This window comes from Condylura cristata, unplaced genomic scaffold (assembly GCF_000260355.1).
Source record: "Condylura cristata isolate star-nosed mole 26May11 unplaced genomic scaffold, ConCri1.0 scaffold00008, whole genome shotgun sequence".
Classification (NCBI taxonomy): domain Eukaryota; kingdom Metazoa; phylum Chordata; class Mammalia; order Eulipotyphla; family Talpidae; genus Condylura; species Condylura cristata.
This window is the reverse complement of record NW_004567109.1, coordinates 18,283,212-18,307,180: the sequence shown is the minus strand read 5'-3', so window position 1 is coordinate 18,307,180 and position 23,969 is coordinate 18,283,212. Positions and strand designations below refer to the sequence as shown.

The 23,969-nt window shown below is 42.5% G+C and overlaps 1 protein-coding gene across 3 annotated transcripts in view; it reads right to left on the bottom strand.

The window, feature by feature from the left end:
- The window catches only part of AGO1 (argonaute RISC catalytic component 1), a 32,855-nt gene extending 18,992 nt beyond the window's left edge, over nucleotides 1-13,863 (bottom strand). For 2 of the 3 annotated variants that reach the window (XR_001145232.1, XR_001145231.1), the window contains exons 1-8: nucleotides 13,614-13,836; nucleotides 8,667-8,850; nucleotides 5,215-5,335; nucleotides 4,588-4,769; nucleotides 4,052-4,188; nucleotides 3,695-3,829; nucleotides 3,474-3,561; nucleotides 2,947-3,094 (exon numbers count right to left, since the gene is read on the bottom strand). Coding sequence is in view for 1 of the 3 variants with exons in the window: in XM_004678790.2 (XP_004678847.1) it covers nucleotides 2,947-3,094; nucleotides 3,474-3,561; nucleotides 3,695-3,829; nucleotides 4,052-4,188; nucleotides 4,588-4,769; nucleotides 5,215-5,335; nucleotides 8,667-8,850; nucleotides 13,614-13,638 (1,020 nt within the window). In the remaining 2 variants the exon portion in view is untranslated. Of the gene's footprint in view, nucleotides 1-2,946; nucleotides 3,095-3,473; nucleotides 3,562-3,694; nucleotides 3,830-4,051; nucleotides 4,189-4,587; nucleotides 4,770-5,214; nucleotides 5,336-8,666; nucleotides 8,851-13,613 lie in introns of all 3 variants that reach the window. The other variant, XM_004678790.2, reaches the window with a different exon arrangement.
- Nucleotides 13,864-23,969: the final 10,106 nt, after the last annotated feature.

Below are 23,969 nucleotides of genomic sequence, written 5' to 3'. Positions count from 1 at the left end.
GGCAGACAGGTTGGTTCATCTTGCAACCTGCCAGGAAAGCAGGAAGGCTCTTAACTTTTAAGTCCCCTCTATAGATGCTCACTGAACCCCTGATCAAAAATCAATGCCTATTGACTGATAATGTCCTTTGTTGGTTTGAGGAACACCCTGCCATTTGGTTTCTCTGTTTTGGACTGAAAGAACTCCAGAGATCAGAAAGTGATTATACAAGACTTTCATTTCCCAAAATACTGTGTTAAGGTGCGATGAATAAGAAGCTGTTTAGCAGAACAGAGAACCAGTAGGCTTAAAACACTTTAGTTTGAAGCCCAGTTCTGCCATTTCTAGGCAATGTTAACCGTGACCATTCTGAGACTGCTTACTTAATTTCAATCATAGGAAAAAATGCTTGCTGTCTCAAAATACTATAGTGAGAAATTAGAAATATAAATTTGCTCCCCTAGGGCCAACATTCTGCAGGCATTGGTTCTTTCCCTAATTTCCAGCATTTACACTGAACAATGGTAGAGAAAACCAGGTCAAGGTCACCTGCCCTTAAATTTCACATTCCAAAGAACAAACAAATTAGTTAATTTACCTAACAAAAATCCAAAATTGTTGAAATTTGCTCTCTTGAAGGTACTGTAAAGTTGCAGCACTCTCTTACAGGCGACTTCTACTACATAATCAATACTAGGAGAAAGACTAAAAAGCAGTGTATTGCTAATAAAATGCAAAATTGGTATAACCACTTTGGAAAATCTCATAAAATTACTATATGACCCAGTAATTCCAATCTTAGTATGTATTCAGAAAAAGCAAAAGCAGGAACTAGAATAAATATTTGTGCACCTCTACTCATAGCAGCTTTATTCATAATAGTTAAAAAGTGGAAACAATTCAACCGTCCATCAGTGAATGAATGAATGACTAAAAAAAATGTGGTAAATAAATGTAACAGAATACACTCAACCTTAAAAAGGAAGGAAATTCTGACATAGCTACAACATAAGATGAGCATTGAAGGCAGTATACATGTGAAATAGGCCAGTCAAAAAAGGTCATGTTATATAATTCCATTTATAGGAAATGTTCAGAACAGACAGATGCAAAGAGACAAAGTAGAATAGTGGTCACTGGAGGTTGGTGAAGGGCAGAAGGCAGTAATGATTAAGTAACTAATGAATATGAGCTTTCTTTTGGGTGGGTGTGATAAAAATGTTTTAGAATCAGGTAGTGATAATAGTTGCACAACTTCGTGAATATACCATAAACCAGTGAACTGTACATTTTAAGAAAGGAAGTTTATGGTATGTGAATAAAGAGTCTAAAACAGAAAATCAAAGCTGTGACAGATACAATTTGATCCTGCACCTCTCTCCAAAATGATCATCTACTACTTTTCCCCTCATATATTATATGCGTCATTATGGCCTTCTGTCTGTCTGTCTCAAAAAGATCCAAGATCTCTGCTGCTTTGAGTTTATACCACATACTTGCTACTGACCTCCTACCTGGGAGGCTTCTTCAAGTGTTACAAGATTGACTCTATCTCATAATTTGGAACTAAACTCAAATGTCTCCTAGAAGAAACATTCCCTGGTCACAATAATTAAACTAGCACTCCCCCTTTACTTCTGTCCCTGAGCCTTTTTGTAATTCTTATAATGCTTAACACCATCTGAAACTATTTTACTTCTCTATCAATTTATTGTCTATCTCCCCTTTCTAGAATGTAAGCTCTGTAACAGGAACCTTGTTAATCTCCACATTCCCTAAAGAGTATATGACACACTGTAGGAACTCAATAAATGTTAAATAAACAACAGTAAAAATCAAGATATTAATCATTGTATAATTTACTCACCTGAAAGCTATCATTTAAACAGAAATAACATGAATTTGCTAATAAAGCTCAGCTTGCAGTAGATATTATCTAAAGCCTAACATCTTAGCTGGGATTGTTCCCTAAAACTTCTGTCTATACCTCAGAGAACATATTCCCCTCACACCGCTTTCTGCATCCTAGGTAGAGTGTTCTTGGGCTTTGTGATCTTTTTCCCCTTAGCCCTAATTCCTTCTGGTTAGTTATAAAATTCCAGAGGTTTCAAGAAGGTTTGGCCTTTGTTCCTACCTTTCTGACTCCTGCTGCTGGAACAAAGTAAAAGGGCAGGTACTTCTTAAACTTTAAGCTTTTTATGAATCCCCTTTGAATTCTGTTAAGTCATTCTGACTAAGAGGTTAAGGTAGAATTTGAGATTCTGCATTTCAAATAAGTTCCAGGCAATGCTAATACTAGTGGTCTACTGATCACACTACTGACCACAGCACTAGACTGGACAATGAAACTGTCAGCTGTAGCTTCTCATCAGACATTCTGACTAGCATACAACAAACCAATTACAGTCCAATAACTCTGGGTTTGTATTCTATGCCTTAAATAGCATTACTATTCTTTCTTCAACTGTAGGCTGTAGGATTTAGAAGACCTGCTAAAGTATAAAAATATAACATGTCTTGTGTCTAAAACTTTCTCAAAAGGAATACACTGGTAATTGGGGAAATTAGTTCATATGACAGACAACAATTATCTCCATTTTCTGTAAAATAAAATATACTTGTATCTCTATGTTATTTAGGATCCTGAATTCCAGATAGCAGGGAGAGATAAGAGGACTTGAGTATGGGTATCTGAAATCTCTGTTCTGAATGAACTAATTAATTATTAAATAGTAAATACAGCTCTTGCCCCTGCCTTGCAGTCATGCAAGAACATGAGAATAAGATGGAGTAGAAAGAAAGAACAGGTAAGGAGACAGATGTTTCCCAGAATGACCTTGGAACTCTCAGGATGTCAATTTTCCCAACCTTCAAAATGGGAATAAAGACTATGAATGGAAGACCAGACCTCTGAAGATCAGCATACAGGCACATTTCCCCAGTCCAGTCATTACTTGACAGTCTTACCTCTAAGGGTAGGTAGGTATGCTTTTGTTCCTGGCCAACCTGCAGACAGGGCAGATGGGGATATTTGAGCTGAAGGTTGTATTTCTGCTTGAAGTACTGTGCCACTGTGCACTCCACGGTCTGTCCACTTTCCAACTGCAAGGGAAACCTGTTTGGGAGAGGAAAGGTGATACAGCTCAGCATTCAATCCCAGTTCTCTGGACATACAACCATGGGACGTTCCAGAATTGACTTTCCCCTTATCTTGTCTTTTTGAGCACTGCCACTCATAGAAAAGCAGGCAAGAGATTCTAACATTTACAGAACCAAGACAGTAACCAGGTTCTACAGTAAAGGCCCTACAGTAAAGGCCCGGGCAAAAAAGACACTAAGAAGTAAAAATAGAGTACCAATGAATCTGGGAAGGTTGGGGAAGGATACCAAAGTCCTACAGCTTATCTTTGAAAAACAACCAGCCCAAGGCTCATTCTTAGGGTAGGCGTGAAATATTAATCATCTAGCATAACTTATCAGCCCTACGAACTTACGTCTGATGGCTAGCAGGGCGGCGGGTAACATTACACACTCGGTATTTCCTCTTCATCTGTCCACAGTGGGTTACTTCCACCTTCAGACCTGGATATACATATAGTTTGTCAGGTTGTACCAAAGATTGCTTATGTGCCCAGGCTTGGTCTCTCCCCTGAACATAACCCGAGAGAATTTCCTTTTAAATACTGCTTCATTCCCTGCCTAGTCAGTTCCTCACCCTTGATCTCCTTGGTGAAGCGCACACGCTGAGAGTCCGTGAGGGGTTTAGGCTGCTCATCTATGTTCCTGATGTCCAGTACCTCACACATGAACTCAATCACCGGCTGTGCCTTGTAGAAGGCAGTAGCTGAGACTGTAGGGACAGGTAGGTATAATTCAGTTCAGGTGTTGTCTTTCAAAACAAATGGAGGCACTGCTCTTTACACCCTCTTCCTTATAGGGTATTGGGGTGGGGGAGGGTCCCAGGGCTATAGGGATTAGACTAGGACTGTGGTTGCAGAGCTGGGAGGGATGAGGCTGGGAGTGTGGTCACTGGATACAGGGTGCCCCTGGCTCCATAGCTCTCCCCACTCACCATCAATGTTGAGCATCATCTTCCACATGGCAGGGCGCACAGACTGGTGAAAGCCGAACCAGACCTCGCGCCCACCCCCCAGCGGGTGGTAGTAGCCCTCAGGCGGTGAGAAGAAGGAGCGGCCCACGGGGGTGTACCTGGCAGGGACAGGCAGAGAGCTGGTCCCTCGGGCACAGGCCCCCACCCTGTGAGGCATCCTGGGCACGGAGGAGCCCTGGCCTGGAAGGCAGGACACCGGGGCTTTAATTCCAGCTCTGATCCTTTATTAGTTGGGTGACTGACCTTGTACAAGTCTTTACCCTTTCTCTGCCCTGCTGGGACAGATGGGGTGAGGTCCAAAGACATCTAAAAGGGACAGGGCCAAGGCTTTAAACCATCTAAGTGTATATGCACACTTGCCTGGCATATGGTAGAGTTTCAAAGAACTGTTTACTTGGAGGTATCCAGTGGGACCTTAGCATATGCTCGTTTCCCTCCTCCTCCCCCCACAGCAGTTTTGTCACCACTGTAGCCCAGATACTAACTACACCCAGTACCTCATGGATGCCAGATGCCTCATAGCCACATCCAAGGCTTGCACAGATTCCAGGGGAACAGGGATCTGGCCACTGACCAGCGCCTCATGCAGCATGCGCCAGCTCACTATAGCTAGCCACTTGATGGAGACCTTGAAGATTCGATCCTTCCCTTCCCCAGGGATAGTCACCTCAAAGTCAACCTTTAAGAGAGAGAAAGGGATGGAGGATTACAAATGCTTTTGCTAGACAAATTCGTGCCCTGCCCCAACTGGACCTTACTCCCTGAATTTGTCAAGAATCTACTCCCAAGCTAGGAGGTTCACAATGAAGTTAGGGGCTCACAATGAAGACAGCCCCTCAGTTTCCAATCACAGTGTTTTGACCCTCAAATCACCTAACAGGCTCAGTATTTCTGACCCTCAATCACACCTAATAGGAAGTCCTTTAAGTCTATTTTAAGTCTACTCTCTAGGACAGAGACACAGTAAGTTAAATACACATCACCACTTACCCAATCCTTGCTCTAAAACATTTTCTTAGCACAAAAGATGAAAGGATTATCTGGACTGCCAGACTCTAGACAAGCTTACATGGGCTCAGTCCCACCCCAGACAAAAAAAGGTCTAGACTGACTCCAAATCTTACCCGTTCATTTCCAATGGGAAGTGCTGTAACAGTGTAAATGTTCTTCTTTCCATCATACACAGGCTTGCGATCACCAAAGATCTGAGGCTTGAAATGCTGGACCATGTATTCCACCACTTCCCTGTAGGGGATAGGAGTGGCCTGTGGAAGCTGAGAGTCTACCACTTCAAGTTTTTGGAAGTAATTCAAAGTCCAGACAAGTCCCACCTACTACATTCTCTCCTAGTCACCACTCTAATCTTATCTGCTCTCTTAACAGTGCTTCTGTTAAAAAACTTCAACATTTATATAAATCACCTGGAGACTTTATGTTCTGATTCAGTAGGTTTAAAACAAAGCCTGAAGTTCTACATCTCTAACATGTTCTAGAGTGGTGTTTCTGGTCCTTAACTCACCAACCTTTTTAAAAGACCCCAAAGAGTGTTATGTGTGTGCCTTCTAAGCAGAGAGGGAATATAAGAAGAGAAGTGTTTAATCCCAGATTCAGAATCAGAAGCAGAATGGATTCTAATCCAATCCCCAAGACGATACATAAAAAAGACAGATGGGGCCCTCCCTGGTGGCACAGTGGGTTAAAGCACCACACTAAGAAGCTAAAAAAAAAAAGCCACTTCTACATGAGTTCAATTCCCACCTGCCCCGGAGGTGACCACATGGCGCGGCAGACCTCTCCTGACCCGCCCGCTGCTCCCCTCAGCAGTGTACTTCATCGATCTGTCAGTTCTGCTCCCCACTCTGTCTCTGGTGAAGCCTCTCACCGCCCCTGAGCCTCTGGACTGTACCCCAGTTTTGTATGCACAAATAAATAAATCTTTAAAAAAAAAAAAAAGACAGATGGAAAACATAAATGAGTTGGAATTGGAACCAATTACAGAACTTTATCTCTTCCATCTCTTTCAAGTCCTAGTTCCACCATTATCATCTTTTCCTTGATTTCACTTCCTGCCCTCCTAGGTTGTGGAGTGTCCACCTACCCTCTAAAGCTCCAGTATATTCACCCTCTAAACTTCTTCACTTTCTAAATCAAACCTCTTGACCACTACTGGATAAAAAGTCAAAATATGCATTGGAAGCAATGGGAAACACACGGTTTCAATCCCAATCAAGCTTCAGTGCACCCAACAGTCTTCCTCTTGTCCCGATTATGTCCATCCCTCATAAACTGTCAAATATTTCTTAATCAAGAACCCACTTCTGTATCCTATCAAAAAGCAATTCTAATGGGCCCTCCCTGGTGGTGCAGCAGGTTAAAACGCAGCACTAAGAAGCCACCTCAGCATGAGTTCAATCCCAGAGGTGAACCACTTGGCACGGCAGACCTCTCCTGACCCCTGCTCCTCTCAGCAGTGTACTTCTCAATCTGCCTGTTCTGCTCCCCACTCTGTCTCTGGTGAAGCCTCTCACCACACCTCTGGCCTATACCCCACTTCTGTATGCATAAGTAAATAAATCTTTAAAAAAAAAAAAAAGCAACTCTAATAATTCAGAAAAGTATAAACTAAGTTACCCTCAGTTCCCAGATACACAAACATATTTATATCTATAGGCCTCTTTTCTTCTTTTTTTCCTCTCATACGTAAAATATCCTTTCAGGTGTTAAGTTAAAAATATATAGAAATATAATTTAAAATTAGACCAACATACTTATCCTTGCTTATTAGACCAACTACTTATCACAATGCCGAAGATCAAGACCCCAATATACTAGATTGAAGCTGATACTGGGAAAAGACACTCTGATACTTTACTGATAGGAGTACAAATTGGCACACTTTTTTTTTTAATCTAGCAATATGAACTTCTTTAATGTATTGTGCTAGCAACTGCTCACCTAGAAATTTATCCTCAGATACAGTCATATTTGAATGTAAAAATGTATCTATATTTAATGATATTCAATAGTTTCTTTTTTGTAGCAAAGTTTGGACTCAATCTAACTATTCCTCAATAGATTAAATAATAATACATCTTTGCTGTGCAAAAGGATGAAACAGATATGTATATACCCATCTGTATTATTTCCTAAAATATATCATTTGATGAAAAAGATATGGTGTAGAACAAGATATATAGGATTCTATACTCTGTATATTTAAAAAAATCTTCTAATACATATGTTTGCACATACATAGAAAAACATCTGGACAATATTCAAGAATGGTAACAATGAATGATTACTGGGAAAAGGATCAGGGGACCAGAGACCAGGGTAATAGAAGACATTTCCCACTGCTATTCTTTTTGTAATTTTTTTTGTGCTATATAGTTTTCAAATAATAATAAAATAAACTTTTAAGAAAAATATTGCATATTCTCTCTAGGTTAATCCCTCCCAGTTGTGTATCCTATAATGACCTCTTGCCTCAGCAAAGACATTGTACCTACTCCTCTCCTATCTGCTCTGTACCTTTAACAACTCCACTAGCCCTTTCTTTTTCATTTATAAACATATCTATTCCTCATTCTTTTAAAAGCTTTCCATTAATTCATTTCAATGAAGATTAAGATGTGCCAAGCACTGTACTGTATCAGACCCCTAATCTTCTCTAGGTAACAAATTCCCTTCTTTTTTCGTGCTTCATAGTCGAGCTATATGAAGTTAGTTAACTGTTCTCACTATCCCTACCACATTACCTTCTGATTATTCCTTAATTCACTGTAATTAGATTACTGGTCCAACTACTCTATGGAAACTGCTCTAACAAAAGGTACCAATTATCGGGCCTTCCCTGGTGGTGCAAGGCGTTAAAGCACAGCACTGTGAAGCGTTCTGCAGCCACTATAGTATCAGTTTGATCCCCAGTCCACTGCTCCCCTCAGCAGTCTATTTCAGTCCATCTGCCTGTTCTGTTCCCCCACTTTGTCTCTGGTGAATGCTCTCACACTCTCAACACGTCTCGCCTGTACCCCAGTTCCTGTATGCATAAATAAAAAATCTTTAAAATAAATAAACAAAAGGTACCAATTATCTCCTAATACACAAATCCAAAGACATGACATTTTTCAACATTTACCTTACCTGGGATCTCCTCCTCAAAACTTTCTTAAATTTGGTGATACAACCCAGTCCTAGTTTTGTTTTGTTTTTTTTTACCTCTCTGGACCTCTTTTTTTCTTTCTTTTTTTTTTTTTAAGATTTATTTATTTATGCATACAGAGGTGCAGGGACAATGAGAGGATTCACCAGAGACACAGTGGTGAGCAGAACAGGCAGATAAACAAGGTACACAGCTGAGGGGAGCAGTGGGTGGATCAGGAGAGGTCTGTCTGCTGTGCCATGTGGATCACCTCTGGGGCGGGGATCAAACTCATACTGAAGTGGTTTTAGCTTCTTAGTGCTGTGCTTTAACCCACTGCACCACCAGGAAAGGCCCCTCTGGATCCTCATTTAACAATGAAACTGCATCAAGTGAAGATTCCTGGACTTGGGGACTTAAATGTGTGTCACTTACCTGTTAACTCTGCGAGGACACTTATCAGGCTTGATATCCACTTCGTAGTGGTAGACATCAATCTTAGGGATGTCCACCTCAAAGTAATTGGCCAGAAGCTTGATTGGTTTTCCCACAGTGCCAATGCCAGGTCGACGTGGTGCTTGGAACACCTGCTGCAGTGGGGGCAGGTAGGCGCCCGCAGCTGTAAGACAAAAAGGCTGGTGAGTGTAGGGTTTGGCCTTCTCCTCACCACTTGGATCAGAGAAGGACAAGACCTCCCAGAACAGGAGCAGGGGACGTTGGAAGTCTTTTTCCTGCCTACCCAACCCAACTAAAGGCTTCCACTGGATCATATAGCCCAGGTTCACTCTTTTTTATAAACCTCTCTCCAGTAAGGAAAATTACCCTTGTTGTCCATTTTAAATTTATCAAGTAAATTCATCAACTTCCTAATATATGTTACACAAAAGCACTTCTAGTAACAAAACTATTTGTCCTACTAGATTTAGACCCCTGCCTCCCCCAGGTACCTAGCAGTCCAAGAATATCCTATTCTCTGCCAGCCAGATGTGTGCTTCTCATCTTAATGCTTCTCTGCAATGCAGGGAGGTGAAATGCCCAAAGGAACCCAAGCTGGGTGTGTGTGAGAAGGATTAAACAACTGAATGCCTGAAGGTGGAGAGAAAGAAAAAGCTAAAAGAATAGAGTTCGGAAACTAAAGAGAGAGGCTGAAGTAGGAAGCTGGTGAAAAGGATGAAAGTGGAGATGACTTCCATGAACTGGGAGCCAGGGATAAAAGGAAGACTGGAGTTAGGGATTGAGACAAGATAAGTTAGAGTTGGAAGTTTAGGAAAAAGCAATGTAATTGGGAAGAGTGAAGAAAAAATTCAAAAGAGGAAAAAAGTAGGAAATGAAAACATTCAATTGTGGGAGACTGAGGTCAGAGGAGGCTAGGTAAAGAATGTGGGAAGGAGAGGGAGGGATTAGAAAGCTGCAGAAGGAAGAAATGCTGGCTCTGGGAAGAGACGCCAAGCTTTCCTCCACTGCTCCTTCTGCGCAGAAGGTCCAGACAGTAGCAGAAGCTCTCAACTTCAGGAAAGGGGGCCCTAGCACAGAGCCACCTCCCACTGCTTTCTCTTCTCTTACCTCCCGTCAGATTGCTACCTCTAGTCTTATTTTCTAGCTTGAAGAGAAGGAGGAAAATGAGAAGCTGCCAAAGAGACGCCTTTGTCCACAGTTAGTTTTGTCTTTGCCTTTAGAGGACCTGCCCAGGTGGGAGGAGAGAGAAGAAAAACCAGCTCAGAATCTCCATCTCCCATCACCAGAGCTCTGATTTCAGTCAGCCAGTATGGGGGGGATGGGACATATCTTCAGCTGGGGGTTCAGGAAGAGGTCAGAACCATTCAAGGGAGGGAATGCTTCCCAGAGCTAAACTGCCATGTCTTCTAACCACCTCAAAGCCAGCCCTACTCCAATGACAAGGAAAAGGGAAATACATTTCCAAAACTTTCAGGACTCAACTAATTGTGGCAGTGAGAGCCTGGCTACTAGTACCTGATCAGAAAGAGCTAGACAGAAATGCGTATAAGCCATAAACACACACATACAGCAGAACACATTACTGTCACACACATCCAAGCACACACTGAGACCTAGACAGTTTACCTTTATACACATTCCCCTCACTGTAGCCAGGAATTGAGGACTGTTGCATATCACCACCACCCTAAATTGTGAGTTTTTTCCAAAGGCTTTGATTATTGGTTTTTCTCCAGTGTCTGGCACATAGCAGATGTTCAATACACAGATATTAAATGAATGAATGAACAGATTCAAAGATATATCACAAAGAACACACAAGCACACAAACACCTGCAAATTGCCCAGAAAGAATTATAAACCCTCCGTAATGCAAACACGCATCCTGGTGGATGTAGCTGGTCAGAAACACCCATTCTTTCCCCAAGTTCTTATATTTCATTCACCTTCTTATTCTCTCAGTCTGAACAATCACTTGGAGTCTTGGGAGAAAGAAATCCCCTAGAATTGGGGGCTGGGTAGAAATGATGGGGGATGGGACACTCTAGACTCAAGCCTTCTCTTCCCCAAAACTGGACTTCATACCAGACTTAGCCTTAGGCATTCACCACTCCAAGAAGGCTTTGAGAAAATAGGAGCACTTCCACTCTCCTTTCCATCTCCAAACTAGGGAAAGCTGGAGAAAGGGGTAACCCCTCTCCCATCATAGCCCCCTCCGCAAGCCTTACAGCTGTACAAAGTACCCCCCCTTAACCCACCCTACTCGCAGCTTTCAGTCTGAGAAAGGGAGACACTTCCCTTCAAACCCAGACAGGGACAGACGGCCACTTTGTGATGCAGATGAGGGCCCCAGCACAGAGGACAAAGCTTGGGCCTAGGGGGAAAGGGGCGGGCCCTTCCCTGCAGACAAAAGCAAGAAGGGAGGGGCCCTGAAAAGGACACTCCCCCTCCCCCATCCCCAACCAACCCAGAGAAGGAAAAGTAACAGAGCTGAAAAGCCTGGCTCAGGGATTCCTTCCCTGCAGTTCTGAGGCCAACATACCTCCCAAGGAGCCAGACTGCCTATTCAAAAGACTAACTCAAGGCTGTGTAAGCACACTAAGAGGCCAATATTCCCACAAATTGAGCATACACAAATTATTAAATATCCATGTATGTGGTTAACCATTTATGTTCACACTGGAATGTGAATCAATTCAATCAATAAGTGTGTACAATGTGTCAGGGCCTAAACACTCACTAGTCCACAGATAAATCAAACATTGCTTCTATCCTCAGAAAGCTTCCAGTCCAGAATATGTGCTTGGAAGACATCTGTGCACAGAAGCCACATCTGGGCATAAGCCCAATGAAGCCAGAACAACACCTTACTTTTGTGTACTGTGTCCTCTAACTTCCAAGAGAAGGGTCTGGGCCAAGGAAGGAGGCAGTTATTGGGGGGGGGGGGTCCTCTATTCCGGGCTTCACTCACAATTACATTCTTTGATGAGGAAAAGGTTATCCCTCTAGGCTACAGTCAACTCCAGATACTAGATTCAAATCCCTTCCCATGAAGCTTCTTACCACAAACAAAAAAAGGTCGATTTTTCATCACTTCAGACCCTATTAGGAATTCTGCTGAATAAAATCATTAGCAATCTGGTGCCAGCTCCCAGCAATCCACCTGGACCTCTGTGACCCTACTTTAGTCTACAGCTTGTTGCAAAAAGTGTTTAGCCTTGAGAACTAGGAAAGTTTCTGAAATCTAAAGAAGAGCCTGAGGGAAGGAGAAAGTAATTTTCTGAAATCAGATGCTCCCTATACGTCACCTTAAGAGCTACACAGTGTCTGCAAGATTTTTGCTTTGTGGGAAAGTATTCACTAAATGGTTACACATCACTGAAAGGATGACTAGTATGAGTTAATAGAAACGATTTCCTTGAGAGAGGTAGCTTTGATATGAAAGACAAGCTTCTTCCACAAGAAAAATAATGAAAATCTATTCCTACCCAAAAATTAAAAGGAAAAAGGTGAGAGGTGATCCAAAGAATTCTCAGGTCCAGTCTGCCCCTCCCATCGAAGGGCAAGAAACCTAGGGCACAGGAGGTGGTAGCAGCCCACAGCCCATCCTTGGAACTCCAGTCTTCTTGACAGCCCTGCCGCAGTTTCTCCCATTCTTATCTCCTTTGCCCTGATCACCTGTGCATGAGTTAAGACTATCACCTTGAAGTCACAGGATAAAGTCTATAAACTTTCCCTATTCCCACACAAGTTGTGACAAAGGGCTTGACAGCCTTGGGTATAATGACTTGGTTCAGTTTCTGAGGAGTAAAGAGGAAAAAGAAGATAACCACCTGGGGACAGGAGACATGAAAGAATTAACAACTAAAAAGATCAGGCTATTATTTTAGGAGATGATTCAATGAAAAGGTTGATATTCTTAAGATTAAAACATCCCATCTCCACTCAGTACTGGACCAGAAACATGCAAACCAGGCAGATCACTCCTTCCAGGTATACCAGGCCCTAGTCTTGGTCCCTCAGTAACCAATATCTTTTCTCAGAACTATCTTCAGGGAGGTTCCATCCCCGGAACATAGCCTAAGTCTCAGTCTTTCCTTATTCCAGTAGCAGAAATAGGCACTTTTGCTGTCTTCCTCAACCCATTCTTGGCTAACAGTGACTGAGGGGTTTCAGAGCCCCGGATGGGGAAGAGGACCATTTTCCATTTGCGCACCGTCAGCATAAGCATAGAGAGAACGCACCCCATCAGCGCGCTTTTTCCAAGCCAAACCGGGTGGGGGGAATTCAGACAGCCACGCCCCCACCACTTCGGGCAGCCCCTTCAGCTGCCACCTCCGCGCATGCTCTGGCGCCTCCGCTCCAGCTCCCAGTACTCAAGGGGGTGGGGGGGAATCCCGGGGCTGGGTCCCCACCCACCGCCCCCTGACCCTCACCCCACGTCAGGCCCAGCTGGGGCGGAGCTCACAGCCCAGCTCTGGCGCCTTCTCCCAAGAGACACTAGCCTAGCCCACCCCAGCCCGGCTGAGCCCCCGCCCCGGCATGCGGTAGTTCTGGGCCCATCTGTGCCGACCCCCCCTCCTCTCCAGGACACCTGGAGTCCGCCCCCTGCCACCTGCCGGGCCTTCCCCTAGGCCTCCCGGGATCTCCGGGAGTCCTTCCGTGCGCTCAGGCCCGCCTCGCAGATTACTTTCCACCCGCCAGAACTGCATACAGCCTCCGATGAAAAAGGGCCCTCATCTCAGAGCTCCCTTCACAAGATTTCCCCCGGAACTGCACGCAGACCCCTTCAAACTGGGCCCTTCACACCACCAGAGTCCCCTTCCTCACTCAGGAGCTATTCTCTCCCTCGGAAACCCCACTCTTCCTGCAGGAGTCTCTTGGTCCTTGGAACACTCACGTCCCCCGCCTCCCGGGGGCCCTTACCTGTTCCCGAGGGTCCCGCTTCCATCCCATATACCCGTGCGGAGGTCAGGCGGCCCGGAGACTGTGGAGTCCAGCGTGAGGGGCCTAGGTACCCCGCTCACTCTAGCTACCGGGGTTCCCGGGCCGGGCTCGGCTCCCCCGCCCAAGCCCGGCCGCTCTCGCCGCCGCCCCCGCAGCCTCCGTTGCCGCCGCCGCCGCCGCCGCGGAGCCTGCAGCAGCTCCCCCTGCGAGCACCCGGCCAGCCGCCAGTGCGCAGGCGCGACCGCCAGGCCCAGGGGGCGGACGGGAACGAGTCAAGCGGGGCGCTCCGACGGCAACAAAGGCCAATGGAGAGGGGCGGGGGCACAGGGGACCCGAGGCAGCGGCCCCTGGCGGTCACCCGTCGCCCTGCAGCCCAGCGGGAGGGCTCCCGGTAGAGGCGCAGCGGAACTGTTCAGTGGTCTGAGTGGGGCCAGGCGGGAGGACACCCCCAGCTGCAGTCTGCGGCCCTGCGTCTATCCCCCGAACAGTTCACTCCAAACCTACGTACAGCCTCCCCCCTTCGCAGGCTCAGGAACCCCACCTCACTCCCAGTTACCCTCTCACACATTCCGAGCGCCCCATCACCCCAAGGTCCCTACACCCCACCTCTCCTCCCTATCACCCTCATCCTTCAAATCTTGGCGCAAAGCGGGCTGCCTCCGTGAAGCCTTTCTCCGTCCCTAGTGACTTAACTCACTGACGCCACCCTCTCTCTCTCTTCCAGGTCGAATGCTGGGCGCTGAGACCACACAAATGAGAACGACCCTCCCTACTCTAAATGTCACGTCTCAACTTAAGTGCGTCTTCGAAGCTCTAGCTGCAGGACCTGGGAGACACCTACCTGTCTCCAATTTCTCATCTACAGTTCACTTCTGAATTCAAGTCTGCTTCTGCTTTCACGAAAGGATGTTGCGTTGAAATTCAAAGCATTTTCAATTCTTATTTGCATGGAACATCTAATAGTGTATCTCTCCTTCCTTTATGAATCTTCTACTTGGCCCCGATATTTTTGAGACCTATTACCTAAGTCCTTGTTAGCCTTCTTCAAGGGTCACCTCTTGCTTTTGCCCCATTAAATAGCATTGTCACTATAGTTTCAAACCACAGTTCTCTTCTTATTTGACTCTCCACTTTCCCCCTGAGGATTATGGCTCAACTATAGTTCCAAATCTCTTTCCAGCCACGACTCAGACACATATTTCCAAGCGTCTGCTGGACAGCTCCACCTGGATACTCTACCAGCAATTCAAAAACCAGCCTTTATCTCACCCGCACAAATGGGCTTTTTTTTATCCCTCCTGTCTCTGAAAATGGCACCTTCATCCAAAAATGACCTCTCTTTCCCTTGTTTCATCTCTCATTTAGCTAATCACCAAGTCCTGACATCTACAACTCCGCCTGAACTGTTTTCACAATTACTCTGCCATTCTTCTGGCCGGCCCCTTGTGCTGGTGAAGACCCTTATCTCCTTCTTTCCCGAAAGTATTACAATCACTGGCTAGTTTAACTTTCTGTCTACTGCAACTGATAAATGTAAGAGATTCTGCTCAAACACCACTGCCCCATCTTTTCATTCATGTTTTGATGCCTACTTTACACTGGATGGCTATGCAGAGTGGTTAGGAACATTGAGATAAACAATATCTAGTCCCTTCCCATGTGGAGGTTAATTTCTGACACTTGTCATAGTATGCCTTTCTTCTCTGATCTAGCAGAGGTTTTCAAACAGCAGGCATTATAATCTCCTGGAGGGCAGTTAAGATACTGATTACTGAACCCCACCTCCAGGATTAATGATTCAGGACATCTTGAATGGGACCCAAGAATGTGGATTTCTAGTAAGTTTCCAGATGAGGCTACTGCTGCTGATCTGAGGGAATCACACTTTGAGAACCACTGCTTTACAGAATGAAGTTAAGAATAAAGATTCTAGAGCCAGGCTGTGTTGGTTTCAATCTTAGTACTGCTATTTACTAGCTGTGTAAGACTGGGAAAATACTTAACTTCTGTCTCAATTTCCTCCCGTGTAAAAGAAGGTATAAAAATAGTACCTTCTTCACTGGGTTGTTAATACAAAGACCTTAGAACAGTGCCTAGAAGTATACAGGCAGAATGTTAGCTGCTATATATATCATAAATATTGTCTGCCTCTTGCATCATATTCTGAATTCTTTAAATAATAAGGAACACATCAGATGCATTTATGCTCACTTTAGTGCCCAGCAAAAGTTGTGCCAGAATGACCAATAAATCTGTACTGATTGGGGTTAAGCAAATGGCATTAAACATCTTTAGAAATAGCAAGACCTTTTCCTTAATATAACAAAGAAGAAACTCTTCATTCCATTAAAAGGGCTTGAATCCCATGTTCTAAATATTAAAACTTCCAATTAACTTTGTAGAAAGACATGGGTCAATATTCTGATCCATCTCCAAAGTGGCCTGGCCCTATTGTCTGAGTCTTTTGCAGACTGACTCCATCATCTGGGAACTCACCCTTGCATAGGCAAACCAGTGGCAGATTATATAAAAGACATTAAGGTAACATTTTGCTTTTTTACACTAACTTCTTCCAGCAACTCCTGATGTACCTTCTCAGAAAGCTTTTGGGTCCTTCGGTTTTTAGTTCAATCTTTACATTTCAGTCCATAGCTAAATCACACCCAATGGTCTCTGTGATACAGATCTTTCCACTTTCTTGGCCACAAAACAAGAAATGTTTGGGGGAAAAATTGCATCTACATCTACACTTTCTTTTTTTAATATTTAAAAAACAGCCTGAGAACAATGACATCAATGTAATAATACAGAGATTATGTAATGTACTATCAGGTATAAAATGAATCACCAGCAATTCTTGAACGTGTTATTTCTTTTTATCTGTATTTAAAAAATATTTCTTATGTATTCCAGGAGATAATTTTTTTTAAGATTTATTTATTTATGCATACAGAGCTGGGGTACAGGCCAGAGGTGCAGGGGTGGTGAGAGGATTCACCAGAGACAGAGTGGGAAGCAGAACAGGCTGACTGACAGAGTACACTGCTGAGGGGAGCAGCAGACAGGTCAGGAGAGGTCTGCCACGCCATGTGGGTCACCTCCAGGGCAGGGATCAAACTCATGCTGAAGTGGTTTTAGCTTCTTAGTGCTGTGCTTTAACCTGATGCACCACCAGGAAGGGCCTGCCAGGAGATAATTTTAAAAATCAGAAATCATAACAGTGGACTAATAAATGCAAACTTAATTTGAAAAGACTTATGAAATTGACAGCCTTTTAAAAACTACTTTTTAAAAATTGAGGTATAATTCAGACTCAGTAAAGTGTACATATATAAAATATGCTATTTAATCAACGCTAATATTTGTCAATCTGTGAATCCATCACCATCAAGATAGTAAGCATATCTATCCATCTAAATTTTAAGTTGCTGACCAAAGCAATTTAATAAACATAAGGGAATTTTTTACATAACTAATTTACAGACTAGTTAATGGGAACCTCTGTGTAAAACTTTAAATTACATAATTTTCCTTTAAGAAATGTAAGATTCAGGGCTAAAACACACTGCTATGAAGCCATCTGCAGCCACTGAAGCACAAATTCAATTGATCCTCAACGAGGGAGTGACCCACACGGCACAGCAGACTGCTCCTGTTTTGCCCGCTGCTCCCTTCAGTGGTGTATTTCAGTAGATCTGCCTGTTCTGCTCCCCATTCTGTCTCTGGTGAATCCTTTCACCCTCCTACACCTCTGGACTGTACCCCAGTTCTTGTATGCATAAATAAATAAATCTTTTAAAAAAAAGGAAATGCAAAATTCAAAGGCAAGAATTGAGTAACAACTGAGGACACTAAGAAAGCTATCCAAAATTATCAAAGAACAACTGGCCCAGAAATTTCATTGTTTAATACTTCCTACCATTCCTGAAAGAGATAATTCCATGTTATATGAATGGGTTACATGGAAAAAAGAGGAATTTTCCAAATTTGTTCAAATAATAATAAATGTTGTGACCTTTAATCAAATAGTAATACTACAAAACTATACCTCAGGAATATGAATACAACATTCACAAGTAAAATACTAGTATATGGAATTCTAAAAGATTAATTAAATTTTGATAATAAATAGCATAAAGATCTTACACAATATTAAATGCCAGGAACTATTCCAATACTTTATGTGTGTTAAATTACATTATCCTCATAAGAATCCTGGAGCATGATAGTAGACTTGAAATAAGAAGCAACAGATACAATAACCAATACAGGCAGGTACTATTATTAAAAATGGAGACACACACACAAAAAAAAATGGAGACACAAAATGGGTAAGTTACAGCTCACACAGCTTCCAACTAAGACAGGCAGAACTTGAACTTAGACTGTATGGCTCCAGGGTCAAGACTCTTTGTTTTTTTAAAGATTTGTTTTATTTATTTATAGAAACAAAAGCTGGTTTATAGGCCAGAGGTGTTTGGGGCAAGGAGGAGAGGATTCACCAGAGACAGAGTACAGAGCAGAATATACAGATTGACTAAAATACACTGCTGAAGGAGCAGCAGGCAGAATAGCAGAGATCAGCTGCACCATGTGGGTCAGCTCCCTGGCTGCAGACGGTACTGCTGCAGTGAGTACAGATAGCTTCATAGTGATGAGACTTAACCCCTTGTGCCACCAGAGAGGTCCCCAAGGTCAAGACTCTTAGACACAACACTATGCAATATTATTATTAAAAGAAGAGCATACCACAAACACAACAATAACTCAGGCATGGTTCAAAAATAAATACTTCATGTAATGCTATATATGCAGATAAATAAAAAATAAACATGACAGTTTTTAAAATAATTGATGAGATTAAAAACCTTTCTTAAGAAAATTACTTAAATCACACTTTTTTTACATAACAGCATGTTTTTTATCTAGTAGAGAAGTAGTACTTTTCTTTTGAAAACAGGAATAAACAGGACCAGTTTTCATCACTAAAACTATTTTAATACTGGTTGGATACTCTAGTCAGGAAATGGGGGGTGGAGTATATTAGAAAATCTCTTTATCGTATTGAGACAGTTATCTAATAAGAAAATATAGTCTTACTAAGAGCATTAAAAGTAAAAACAAGGAAATAGTCAAGGGCTATGGGTTAAAGCACAGCACTATGCTGTGCAATGGGTTAAAGTGCAGCACTCTGAAGCTATTGCAGAAGCATGGGTTCCATCCCCAGCCAGGGAGATGACCCACATGGGTCCCTAACCTGCACACTGTTCCCCTTAGCAGTGTATTTCAGCCCATCTGCCTGTTCTACTCCCCACTCTGTCTCTGGTGAATCCTTTCACACCACCCCTGCCCTGCACCTTTGGCCTGTACCCCAGTTCTGTTTGAATAAATAAATTTTTTTAAAGGAAGACTCAAGAAAAATAACTAAATCTGTTGCATTCATTGCTCATACCAATAATAACTAATTTAAAAAATTATTATTAGTGATAAATATTCAAAATACTTAGAAATAAATTTCATGAAAAAAAAATCTATACAAATCAACAAGAAAATATATGCAAAAGCCAGAGTTGAATAGAGAGGCAAGTTCTTAGATGGAAAAATTAAATAATATCAGTTTGATTCTCATCACTCCAAACCCAAGTTTTGAGGACTAGCATCAGGTATCCCTAACCTATCCCCATGTTCAGTATTCTAGAAATACAATGAGGTAAAGGCTGAATTCAAGCCAGTCCCTACTCCTAAGTAAAGACAGATATTTATGTCAGTACTATACAATAGAAATATTATGTGATATGTTCATACTTATGTGATATTATAGATTATTTTCTACTTACTACATTATAAAAAGTAAGAAGAAAACAGGTGAAATTAATTTTAATAATATATTTTACTTAGCCTACAAGCATTATCATCTCAACATGTCATCATTATAAAATTATTAATATTTTACATTCTTTTTAATATAAATCTTTGAAATCTGATATATTTTTTTAAAGATTTATTTATTCGTACAGAACTGGGGTACAGTCCAGAGATGCGGAGGGTGAGAGGATTCACCAGAGACAGAGCGGGAAGCAGAACAGGCAGAGCGACGAAGTACACTGCTGAGGGGAGCAGCAGGCGGGTCAGGAGAGGTCTGCCACGCCATGTGGTCACCTCCGGGGCAGGTGGGGATGGAACTCATGCAGAAGTGGCTTAAGCTTCTTAGTGCAGTGCTTTAACCCATTGCGCCACCAGGGAGGGCCCTGAAATCTGATATTTACACTCACAACACATCTCAAGCAACCTATGATTCAAGACCTTAATACACGTGACTAATGGCTACTGTAACTCAACAGCACAGATAATAATGCAATTTGGAATATAATGACAAAAGCATGGCTACTATAAAGGATCTGACCCAATTCCAATGTGTGTGTGGAAGGGGGTTAGCTCTCCCATATAACATCAAACAATTCTCTGTGACACCACCTAAGTCTACTATAATTCAATTCAATTCGACCCAGAGAAAATATCAGATACCACAGACTAAATGCTTAAGTGTATGAAGTACACCATACCCAAATCTGCCCACTCTCCAGTCCATGCCAGGGGAGGGGGTAGAGGAGAGATACGAGGAGCTCTCCACTTTAGAAGCCAGTCACAACCCGGATATCACCTGTGCTCTGACCAACTAGCCTTATTCAGGTTCCCATAACTCCATTCCTTGGACTTCGAATATCAGTTACAAGGCCAGGTTTTTAACCTATATTTGCACCCACTGGCCATGACCCTTCCCTTGGGTTGGATTAATTTGCTAGAGAGTCTCACAGAACTCAGGGAGAGGTTTATTAAAGAATATGTTTCGCCCCTTTTGGTGAAACAGGTTAGAGCACAGCACTACAAGCTAGCTGCAGCTGATTCAGTGCCAGTTCAATCCCTGGATCCAGAGGTGATCCACACAGCACAGCAGACCTCTCCTATCTCTTCCGATGCTTCCCTCAGCAGTATACTTTGTCAATTTGCCTGTTCTGATCCCACTCTGTCTCTGGTGAATCCTCTCACCACACCTGCATCTCTGGCCTGTACTCCAGTTCTGTATGCATAAATAAATAAATCTTAAAAAAAAAAAAAGATGATAGAGGATAGAGATGAAATCAAATAAAGAGGTATGTAGGACAAGGTCTAGGAGGATCTTGAGCACAGAGGCTTCTTCTGTCCCCATAAAGGTGGAACATTATTACTTTGGCATATGAACCTAAAAGCTATCTGAACCCCAGACTTATGGGACTTTATGGAGACTCCTCACGTTGGCATGATCCGTTATTAACTTTATCCCCATTCTCTCCCCCCTCTCTGGAGAGCAGAGCTAAAAATTCTAAGCTTCCAATTATGATTTGATTTTTCTGGTGACCATTTCCCAAACAGGAACTATCCAGGAACCTACAGAGTCACCTCATTAGAACAAAAGATACTCCTAATGTTCTTATCACTCAGGAATTTACAAGGATTTTAAGAGACCTGTGTCAAGGATGGGGTGAAAGACAAATGTTGGAACAGAGATGCTATGACTGACTCTTAGCTTTTATGATATTAGAAGGGTTTTAGCAGCCCTGTGCTAGGAATTGGGGCAGAGACCAATATATATGTTTTATTATCTCACAGGTGCTATGGAAACTATTTCTAACCCAGTCTGGGGTAATCTTGGTTGGTTTCCTACAAGAACTACCTACTTAAACAGATCTTAAAGGATGAGCAGAAATTAGTTAGACAAAGGAGGAAAGGGTGAAAGGCATGCAAAACAGTATTAGCAGAAAGCATAAAAATGAGAGATAGCACATATGCCCAAAGCTCTCAGTAGTAATAGTCTAAAATAAAGATGGAAACCAGAAACATTAAAAAGAAAGAGAAGTACACCATACCCAAATCTGCCCACTCTCCAGCCCATGCCAGGGGAGGGGTAGAGGAGAGATATGAGGAGCTGTCCCTGGTTCTGACACCCTTGGCAGATTCTGAGTAGGTCCACCCAGAGTGTAACTGAACTACCCCAGATCAAGTCTATTTCTATGGATCTTCTGCAACACACATGGTCCCCCAATTTTATTGTGGCCTAGTGGAACAGGAACAGAAAAGTCCTTTCAACAGTCTGTTCCAAAGTGGGTTGAAGTCTTTTAGGAACATCCACATACAGGACAGGAACCCTAGGATATTGAAGTTTACGATCCAGTATGACCAGAAAAGGCAACCTCTTTGAAATAAACATAAATTTAGATTCTCTATGTGAACCCAAAAGATGGTAGTCAACCTGCAGTGTCCTATCCTGACCTTTAGAGAATGTGAACTAACAACTTTCAAACCAGAATCTACCTGGGTGGGTGTTACCAAGCTGTTTAGTGGGAAAGTGGAAAGAACAGGGGCAGGATTGACTTCTATTATCTTCTTTCACCTCCACTAATACATAAGGTAGCTCAGTGGAAATATATTTACAATAAACATGGCTTCATTGTATCAACAGGACAAGGAAAAAGATAGTCTACAACAAAAGGACTATCTTACTCATTTGTAAGAAAAGTCAATGTGGAGTAATTTTATAGCCACCAATTTAAAAATTATTACATGCTCTATGATGAAGATATTGTGATAGAACTGAAAAACTGGCGTTTTACACCAATATAATCCTCTGAAAAGCAAACTGGCAATATATATCAATAGCCAAAATGATGCTTTTGCTCTTCATTTATAATTCCACAGTTACGTATCGAAACCTAGTTATAAGAAAAATTCAGCAGCAGTCATTAAATAAGAGATTATAACAATAGTAACAACTTTAATTTCAAGTAAAGTACTAAAATAGTAAAAATTTTAAGTTCATATGTGAAAGATAAAGTTGAGAAAACTGTCCCAGAAAGTAGACTAAAAACAAAACAAAAAAAACACCAGAGGGAAAACAAAAAGGAGAATAGGAGGTATCACTCATTAAGTTTCACATCTGAACACCAGATGTTCCAATTCAGGCAAGAGGTAAAATGGAGTAGTTATCAAAAACATGAAACAAATAAGACTTTATCAGAACTAAAAGGTATGCATTTCCCAAAATAGATTACACTGGGAGAAAAACTCACATAAGAGCACATCATGGTCAAATTTTAAAATTTCACAAGAAAAAAGGTCTCAGAGCTTATAGCAGAACACTCAGCTCACTTTTTGGTTGTCAGTTTAAGTAAGGGCAGGGACAATGACCCCCTTCTCATTGGTACATCTAACACCAAACACTGGCTGGAAAAGAGAAAATGCATAATATTTGTAGAATCAACCCTATGTAATTTTTGAAAAAACAAAAATCCCTCCATCCACCTTTGGTAATCCCTCTTTATTCAAGGCTGCTATTTTAGGGTTGTCAGACATTGATTGGTTCGGATTAGAATGATGCATCCCCCAAATGAAAGCTAAATATTCAGGTGATGCTTTGGAAGAAAGACTGCAAGGACTGGAGTTAAAAGGCGCTAGGTCTGAATCCTCGCTCTTTCAAACCCAAACCTACAGAATATTCAGCCCCTTGTATAAGAATTTACTGAGTTCGAGCCCTTCCAGCAGAGGTGCAGGAGGGAAGCAGCACTTTGATGTTAAATCCTAAATAGTTCTTTCCTTTCAGAGAGTATGGTTAAGTGGGACAACTGTCTGGGGGAAAGCTGACCACAGCCTCCCACTCAGTCATTCCCAAAATTCTCCAATCGATTTTTCACACAGCATCAAAATACATTTTCAAACTGAACATAGTTTATTACTTGCCTGGTTAGAATCTTTCAAAGGTTGCCCTGTATGCTCAGCATGAAAGTTCTAGAAGGGCTGCTAGTAGCTCAGACGCGGGCTTCGTGGAAGTCCCTCTGCCAGGGGCTCCTCTCGGATCTGCATATGGCAGCATTCTCGCTCTTTCTCCAAGCATCTATTGGTGAGTGTGGATGAAGAACTGAGCATGCGCAACATAACCCCGCCCCCTGTTCCTAATTTAAAGTCTTCTGCTCTGCAGAAGCCTGAGTCCTGGCTCCTTCTTCCCCAGCTCTATTGAGTAAAACTGAACATCTTTAAAATGTGTGATATGATGAGTTTTGACCTAAGTTTATAAAACCACCCCACAATCAAGCTAATGAACATAGGCATCACCTTAAAAAATTTCCTTCTACCCCTTTGTATTTTACCTCCAGCCTTCCTCTCTGAAACCATTCAACTGCTTTCTGTCACCATACTTTAGTTTTAAAGTTCTAGTATTTTTTTTAAAGATTTATTTATTTATTCATATGGAACTGGGGTACAAGCCAGAGACGTGGAGGGTGAGAGGATTCACCAGAGACAGAG